The sequence below is a fragment of the Physella acuta genome, unplaced genomic scaffold (genome assembly GCF_028476545.2).
Source record: "Physella acuta isolate Inbredline_101_S28 unplaced genomic scaffold, ASM2847654v3 ptg001834l, whole genome shotgun sequence".
Lineage (NCBI taxonomy): Eukaryota > Metazoa > Mollusca > Gastropoda > Physidae > Physella > Physella acuta.
This window is the reverse complement of record NW_026733343.1, coordinates 15634-25058: the sequence shown is the minus strand read 5'-3', so window position 1 is coordinate 25058 and position 9425 is coordinate 15634. Positions and strand designations below refer to the sequence as shown.

At 32.7% G+C, this 9425-nt stretch overlaps 1 protein-coding gene across 1 annotated transcript; it reads right to left on the bottom strand.

Moving 5' to 3' along the window:
- Window positions 1-261: 261 nt before the first annotated feature.
- LOC131930740 (GTP-binding protein Rheb homolog) lies at window positions 262-5615 on the bottom strand. The gene is made up of 7 exons (XM_059287340.1): window positions 5412-5615; window positions 3725-3796; window positions 3228-3378; window positions 2663-2719; window positions 2404-2451; window positions 2180-2261; window positions 262-1752 (listed from the first exon to the last, which is right to left on the bottom strand). The coding sequence occupies exons 1-7, from the start codon at window positions 5458-5460 to the stop codon at window positions 1660-1662; spliced, it is 552 nt and encodes a 183-aa protein (XP_059143323.1). The 5' UTR covers window positions 5461-5615; the 3' UTR covers window positions 262-1659.
- Between the last annotated feature and the right edge of the window lie 3810 nt (window positions 5616-9425).

Genomic DNA, 9425 nt, shown 5'->3' with positions numbered 1-9425 from the left:
TGTATCTACAATCATATGCTCACAAGTCATAAACACTATACCAGATGTAGGGCATCTAGTGATCTACTGATAAGTAGGGCCTAGAATGTTATGTTGAATTCTTCAACCTGTATTTGACCTCAGCGTGTTTCAGTACTTAAGGTTTCTGAAAACAACACTCCTCACATACAATAAAAGACAACAACTTCGACAACTAAAGACAGCACATGAGAACTTAAGACAGAACATGACAACTCAAGACAGCAACACAAGAGACAGCCATATCTAGTGATATCTTTATTTATTTTGCTCTTTTTATTTTCTTCAATTTTTCTGGACAGGTATTTTGATCTCACCTCAAAAACAAAAATGGTATCATGATTTACTGTCAGCAATTAATTCAACAATGAATTACATGGGTGAAATTCTATCTACGCTTATAGTTCTACTGGAAGTAGAAAGCAGATTTTTTATAAAAGATAAAAAGCTTTTGACGATACTTGTACATAATAACATCTCAGTGAGTCTGCTGGCTCTGTGGGAATCAATGGCATATTAAAAGTAAAGCATTTTTTAAATATTACCAAACAATTGGTACACAGAGGGTGCTAAATATTTACAATCAGATATATCTTACATAACTTGATATCATATTTTAGACGAAGACACATCTAAAAATATCTACAAAGTCTATAAAGATCAAATAGTGGAAATAGAACTATCAATTTTTTTTAAAATGACATAACCCATCACCTTCTTGTTGCATTAGTCTTTTAAAATTATCTAACAAGTAACTTTGAAAATGCAGTCCTCACAACCAGTCATATTCATCCATGTGAAACAGTCAACAACTAGCAGTTTAAAAAAAACTATGGGAAGCTACTCATTGTGCAGCTATTTTAAAAGGGATAATTTTTGCATCCTTTAGAATAAAGGGATCACACCAGTACCCAAATTAAAAAAAAACAATCATTCCCATCCACTTCTTGTTCTGATCTATAATAAACTTTATACTTACATTCATTGTGAACGGTAAGTCCTATGATTAAAATTATGTACAAATCAAAATATCTGGTACTATTTATCCTATATCATCATATAATTTTTTCCTGGTTGTTTCAAGTTCAGGATAGGAATTTTAAGATTCTGGTATGCAATCTTCAACTTTATTTTCTAATGAAAAAGGGAAGTGCATGGATCTGTCAAGATTCCTGCTTATTTTGTAGAGGATACCACACCTCTCAATCATCTGAGAACACCTAACCAAGGGTGTAACATCTGCTCCTGTTTAGCATTCACCCAACACTAGGTGGATGTCGGTATCGCATATACTTCACAGTTATGGCCAAGTTTATATAGAACAACAAAAATTTCCTCAAGAAAAAGCAACAAGCATCCAGACTAGTACAACAAAATATTTGATTAAAATCTATACAATATGAGAACCTCATATACACCCTAGGGATACCCAAATGAACCTGTACCCTATACAACGTATGTACGTGAACCCATTTTCTGTTACTATACCCCCAATGAGTGTACACTTTACCATATGAAGACAACACGATGAAGCAATAATGTAATAAGTTAAAAGGTAACAATGTTTTAGAATGAATTTGGAGGAAAAATAAAATCTTGACAACTAAAGAGAACAGAGAGTGAATGATCTAAGCGCAGGTACTAGGATAAAACACAGGAGCCTTTCTCCTGTGTCTCGCCGTTCTCCTTCTGTCTCATTGTGTTTAAAATGGTGTCAAATATATCCTTCACAGACTAGAAAATAGATAAAGTCTTTGTTATAAACTTGATACAAATTTTCAAATTATAAACAATAAAAACAAAGAAACAACTTAAAATTTAAAGTTCTTTAAGAGTAACATAAAATAGATGTTTTTCATCCACAGTGCCATTAGATTCTCATATGTAAACAATTGTGTTCATATGTAGTATGGAGCCTAGTTTTCATTAGGTCATGGCATTACTCCATAAAATATTTCCTGGCTTCTCTTACGTGGCGTTTTTAATATGCCATAAAGTGAGTAGGACACTGAAATCTACTTTACACTTTGAAAAAGGCAAAGCTGGAATAACTCTAATTAATGCTGTTTTCTTAAGTAATTGGGCAATAACTCTTGAATAAATAGAAAGGGCAGTAACTGAACACTTTAGACTTGATGGAAATCATAGTTTAAAAACTTACTGAATTTTCTTTAGCCGATGCTTCAAGAAATGGAACCTTCCAGGATTCAGCTAAGCGCCTACCCTCCTCTTCTGATATAACCCTAGGTAGAAGAAACGTGTTGTGTAACAAAGTTCTATTTTTTACAAGAATTCTAGCAGTACAAATATTCATCCACTTCCTACAACTAACAGTACACAACACTGGCAGTACATAGTAAAGGAAAAAACAGCTGGCCAACTCACCTTTCAAAACGAAGATCCTTCTTATTTCCTACTAAAACTATTGGGACCCTGTAAAATTTTTAGTCCATCTTCTTTAAAAATTTCTAATAAATACAATACATACAAACATTTTTTAATTTTAAAAAAGTTAAACGAAACCCCTCCACTGAGGAAGTTTTTTTTTAATGACAACACAATAAAATATACAACACAAGACAAGGGTTTCTAGGTAAGTTTGAAATACCCTTGGGTTAAGCACTACCTTTATCTTTTTACTTACGTAATTCTTCCTTTCATATCAATGATCTTGTCGTAAACATGTTTCACCACTTCAAAGCTGTAGTGAAGATAAGATTGAGAACAATTACATTTCTTTTTTAGAGAACAATTACTTTTGTATTTTATCATAAAGCTTCTTCATAATCATTTTTAAAATTATCAACATATAAAAAAAAAAAAAAACAACACGTTCTATATTATATATATAAAACAAAACTTTAATTTGAAAGAAAAATAATTATAAATTTTAATTAAATATTTGTAACAAGGTAAAAAGAAAACCTAAATTCCATCTTAATGAAATAAATTCAGTACTTAATTACTAGACATTGTTAGCTAATTCAAGAATAGGGAAGAATAGAAAATTTGTATGCAGCATATAATGCGTCCTATTTGTCTCACCTTTTTTGTGAGTTAACAGAGTAAACCAAGACGTAGCCATTGATGTTGATAAAATATGACTGGGGTATAACAGAGTACTCACCTTTTTTGTGAGTTAACAGAGTAAACCAAGACGTAACCGTTGATGTTGATAAAATATGACTGAGGTATAACAGAGTACTCACCTTTTTTGTGAGTTAACAGAGTAAACCAAGACGTAGCCATTGATGTTGATAAAATATGACTGGGGTATAACAGAGTACTCATCCTGCCCAGCTGTGTCGATCACATGCAGCTCATAATCCTGGCCTCCGACTCGGGTTGTTTTTGAAAATGCTTAAATATAGTTTTTTTCATAATATTAAATGTAATGCAAAATTAAAACTGAGCAGGGGAGGGGGAAGGGGAATCACCTCAGTTTAGGGTGGGGGAAATCCAGCTTATTGTGGTGGCATGTGATAAAACTCTATTTAAAAGGATTACATCATTTATGGACAACCCATAAAAATTCAGCCAAATTTTTCAAAAGTGTATAAGGGAAGGAACAAACATAAATTGAAGTTATTGTTCTTATTTTAAAAAAAAAATAAGGTTTCAGTTTCAAATGGTTTACTAATTTCTGTAAGTTTAAACAATCCATTTTAATTCTGCGCCAATTCTGTTTGTGAAAGAAAATGCTTACTGTTTTCTATGGTAGGATCATACGAGTCAACAAACTGATTCTCCACATATTGGATAATGAGTGAGGATTTACCTGGTGAAAAAATAACAGTAGAAAAATATTAAATATTTTCATGCTATTTTTTTTTCTAATGTATCATAAAACAGCTATAAACGTTGTGTTGTATAAAAAACTTTGTAGTATAGCTTCTTAATTGAAAAACTCAGTTACAGGATTGGTACAATTCAAACACGCAGATCTATTTTAGTATAGACTTGAATTAAATTTAGAATCCAAATCAATATTTTTTCCTGGCCATATAAACAGTACTATCATTCTTCTGTCCTTAGTGAAACTCTTGAGATTGGTGAAAGTAATTGACCTAGAATCTAAATCATGCCTTAAAATTTAGGCCTAATGAGGCTAATGATTAATAATTACATAATGGTTATATAGATTGAATAATTCATGATTAAATGGCATATTTTGAGGTTTATTTACTTATTAAAATTGATTACACAATTGAAAAACATTTGAATTTTTAAAATATTAGTTTTATTTTGTTCATTTTAAAAAAAAAGAAATTTTAGCACTTCAAATAGTCTTTGATGTCTAATTATTAAGAAATGGATGTAGCAGAAAACAAAATTTTTCTACTCTTGTCATTTTCTAATTTTCTTATAATCTAGACATTAAGTGGTGATTTTATTTACACTAATACATGGGACAGCATGGTCGGGTGGTGGAGAACTTGACTGCCAAACCAAACATCTCAAGTTCAGATTTTAGACTGCGTTTTTGGAGCTAAAAAAAAAGCGCCAACAATGTCACCCAAGGCCCAAGGCCAATAACACGCATTACGGTGGATTTTTTTTTTCAATGATTATATACCCTACCCATCCGCCGCCTGACAGCATACCACTAGTCTTTACAAATGGTGTTAAAAGTTTAACATTGAGTTCAAGAAGGGGAGAGGGTGGTATTGAAACAACAATGTTCTTTAATATGTTTAATAGTACAAATACATAGTAAAAAATTATACTTACTTAATTCTATAGCATCATACATAATTTTATAAATTAGCAAATTAATTAACTAATTAATTAATTAAATCTAATGATAATGAAGGGATAATGTTAAGGCACGACACACAACACTATGCGTGCGTGGTATGTGGCCTGACCGACCGAAAAGAGATTGTTTATATTATTGTTTTGAGTTTATTTTTAACTCAATGCAACGGGATTCAAAGGGTTGATTCTAAATTAAATATCGTCCTAAAGCCCTGCCACCTATTGTTTGTTTTAATAACGCGAAAACCCCGCCATTTTGCTCGTGTTAAACATTTTAATACAGTAATTCTAATAAGGTCACTGGAACTAAAACGAAAAATTGTCAGAAGTCATGCATCCGATGTGTACACCATATTGTTGTTAGCAACCGGCCACGCCTCCGGATAAGCTAGTAATATTATTATTTTTTAATAGACCTATGCCTCGTCTTAATGTATTTTATTACCCAGGTCTAGATCTAGAATTAGAATAGATCTTGATCTCTTTCTAGATTCTAGATCTAGTACTACTAGATTATTTTTAGATCTAGATCTAGATTCTAGATCTAGAAATCTAGATCTAGATTAGTACTTTTTCCTGGTTCAGAATCAGAAAAAAGAGAAGGGGAAATGATTTGGAAAAAAACGTGTACACACCAACTGATCTGAACCCCATAAATGCAATCTTTCTTTCTTTTGGTGGCATTGTCAGATGAACTGTGCAATTTGTTTGTTTTCTGTTAAAATTTTAATGTTATATCCGTTTTCACAGGATAATCAGGAAACAATAATCTCAGCGGAGTTATCTTTAACTACTTCCCACAACAAACAACATGGTAGCACAAGGTACATAACTCTCGTTTCAACGATGACTTGCCAGTTTAACCCATATTATCCCAAGGTCTCAAATTTTTATAATTTTTTGATATGGTTTAGCTTTTGGGCACTGAATGAAGGAATGACTATGGATTTTTTTTAAAAATCAATACTTTTTAAAATATCGATTTTTAAAAAAACGTCCCATAAATGGGACGCTAGCAACGAACGGCCCCATGTACATTTATTGAAAAATAAAATCATTTATCACGAAATATGGCTATTCACGCGAAAATTAAGCTGTATACTGATTTTGTATTGTTAGACCAATGATAACATTGTTTAGGACAGCTAAAAATACTGATAATGATCAATTGGGTTAGCCATACCATGGTCTAAAATGCAGAAATTATGTTCAAATCTCTAGTTTTCTTTTAATCTAGCATCCATCAAAGTGAATAACACTTGGAATTAAGTAAAGCTGTGACTAGTACCTCTAATTAGACACACATGATCACAAATATTGTTATTATTCATCGAAACTGTAATATAATTAAATATAAATAATTGATTTTGGGGGGGGGGGGGGGGGCGTACTTGAAATTTTCAGGGGGGATGGTCTTAAATTTTAGGGGAAGGGTGGATATTGGTAAACGTATGTTTTGTATATAAATTCCATTTTGTTCTGGGGGCAGAGCCCCCCCCCCCCCCTCCTCTGAAATGATGCCCGAAAGAAACTCTGCCCTCAGTGAATTTGCAAAAGATGATCCGGTCCAGTCATCTTTTCTTTTGTTACCCTCCCTATCCCCCCCCCCCCTCACAGGCGTACATTAGGACATCAGACATCTTATTTCTAGGGCACGGATACGTCTCTGGGGGCTTGTATTGAGTGTTCATGGCTCTCATCCATGTATGCACCTCACTATGCGAACAACTTCCAATCTAACACCAGGAATCTCCTTAAAAAGTTAACAAAGTAAAACTGGTATCGGGAACCTTTGGAGGGGAATATTATTGGGGCATGACAAATGTACACAGCTAATTCACATTTCTGCTATATGTAGCTTAAGCTCTCTTATATGAAGAGAGTTAACCAACCCCCATGACTGAATCATTTCACCATCGTGGCCATTGTAATTATTCTGGTTTGTTATAATTTTAATAACACGCGCTAGTAATTTTACAGCAATACTAAATTAGTTTGTATTCAATGGTATTAAATACTTCAGTAAGTGTAATTCTGAAAACTTAAAAATAAAATGTAAGTTTTTCAATATTTGCAATTTTTTAATACAATAATATATAAGAAAATATAGCTCAAGGTCATAATTAAATATCTATAAATACTACTTAACACCCCAAAGTCAACAGTTAACAAAGTCAACAATTGTTTCACCATAAATAACCATTTAACATAAATATTTGCATCTGTGTTTCTCGCTAGTGTCCAATAAATGTGACGTTTGTGTAACAATCTGCATAAATATAGGTCAAGGTCATAATTAAGTATCTATAAATACTACTTAACACCCCAAAGTCAGCAGTTAACAAAGTCAACAATTGTTTCACCATAAATAACTATCTAACATAAACATTTGCATCTGTGTTTCTCGCTAGTGTCCAATAAATGTGACGTTTGTGTAACAATCTACATGGGACCATTCGTTGCTAGCGTCCCACTTATGGGACGCTTGTTGTACACTTGATATAACGAAGTAGTAAAAAAAAATTGTTATTCTTAAATTTTTATCAGAAAGAAATATGGTACTGCTACAAGTTTCAAATGTATTTTGCACTTAAAATGTTAATATTTTAGAAGGTATGCATTTTCCTGTGCGCATGTTTTCTTTTTTTCGCCATTTTGAGAAGTCCTGCAAATCCGGCACTATAACATTTTTCTAAATTAATTTTTTTCACAAAACACACACAAATTCAATAGTCTAGCCATTTTCAAATACAATGAAACATAATTTGTGTTTTAACTAGTTTTTAATAAATTTTAGCAATTTTTTTTACAAGCGTCCCATTAGTGGGACGCTAGCAGAATATGGGTTAATATGATTAGACATTGCCAGACCAGATATTATTTGGCAAATAAATGTCGACCGAACTAAAGAATTTTTTTTTTTATCTATAACGATAAGCTTAATTCAAAATGACTTGTATTCAATGGCATAGGCAGGGATTTGTCATAGGGATGGATCAAGAATCTCCACACACACACACACACACTCGCACGCATGTACACCCGCACACACACATATCCATATCAGATGGTCCATATTCCTATGCATTACATTCATATCAGGTAGCTCATGCATTACATTCAAATTAGGTAGCTCATGTTTAACATACATATCAGATGGCCAATATGTAAAACACCCATATTTATATATGGTGTACATGGCTTAACATCCTCAACCATAAAAGCATGTTGTTACTGTTGATCATTTATGTATTTTGTTAGGGGATTTTATTGCCTTTGTTTAAAAGTTTCCATTCGAGTAAATTTACCCTTGGTCACTTCATTGTCATTTATTTACTCTCTGGCTTATATTTAGGTCATGTCAGATCTCAAGGATGTTTAAACTGTGAAAACTGGTTGAATTGATTAAATTGATAGCAAGGAGGTTGGTAAAGTGAAGAAATGTTTGTGTCAGACAACCTGGCATACATGATGCCTTGGTATGCAGCCCCCACCCCACCTTATGGTATGAATCTCCTTTAAATTTGGTCCACACTTTTAAACTTTAATCATTAGATACATTCTCAAACAGATCTTTTCCTTGCATTTACTTTTATATAATTTGAGTGTTATAGGATCTTCATTTTGGCTATCATAGTGTGACGCCCAATCAGTGTTTCTTCCAGACTTTTTTCTCCAGGGGGGGGGGGGTGGACACTGCTAAAAGTATATGTTTTCTATATATAAATTCCATTTTGTTCTGGGGGGGGGGGGCGGTAGACTTTCTCTGTGCCCAATGATAGCATAAGTTGGAACGACAAAGGGAACCAAGAATGCAGAGGCACAGCAACCCATTTGGGTTCCGCACCCTGCCCCATTTACATTTGGTTATTCACGTTGTTGAAAACAAAATTCCCCAACACCATTTGAAAAGGTCTGCATGTCCCTCTATAACTACTATTTTGGTTTCACACATTTTATGCGGAAATCAGTTAAATAATTCCCTAAATATAAGTATATTCTTAACTTAGATTGTGTATAAATTAGTAATTGAGCTCAGAATGTACTTATTTAATTTACCCTGTTTTTAACCCTATGGTTGGAGCCTGGGGTGGCCACCACACCACCCTACCCTGGCTAAGCCTCTGCAAAAATTTAATAAAATATTAAACAACATTTTAAAAATATTTATTGTTAAAACTCTCTTTTTATTGGAATCAGTTTTATTAACTATTTATAAAAATCATATAAATACATTATTAATATTATTATGCCATTAAAATATATAACATAAAACAAAATAGTTCACTTGAATTTTCAAAATAGACAGATTTGCAAAAAGATCAGTTTGATTTTAATTAGATGAAAAGTATCAAGAATAACATAATGGAAATGCAAAAAATGGCACAAGGATGAATCTCAGATATAGCACCAGGTTCACGAACAATCAAGACATTCATGGTGTGATATAATCAAATAAATCTCCAATCTTTCATAGTGCTGGTCATGAAATGGAAAGAACAAAAGTATACATCAACAAACATTATTGTTGTATGACTAAAATTGACTGGTGAAATATAGTAAATTATATACAAATATTATCTTTATAAACCTAGGTTTAGGTAGACTGGTTTAACAATAAGTGCTATGAAAACCCTGATAAGCCATAA

Coding starts and splice junctions, on each gene's coding strand:
- LOC131930740 (XM_059287340.1), bottom strand. CDS start 5,460: ATGCCACCAAAAGAAAGAAAGATTGCATTTATGGGGTTCAGATCAGTT. Junction 3,797..5,411: donor TATGGGGTTCAGATCAGTTG/GTGTGTACACGT, acceptor TTTTTTCACCAG/GTAAATCCTCACTCATTATC. Junction 2,720..3,227: donor TCTGTTAACTCACAAAAAAG/GTGAGTACTCTG, acceptor TCTTCACTACAG/CTTTGAAGTGGTGAAACATG.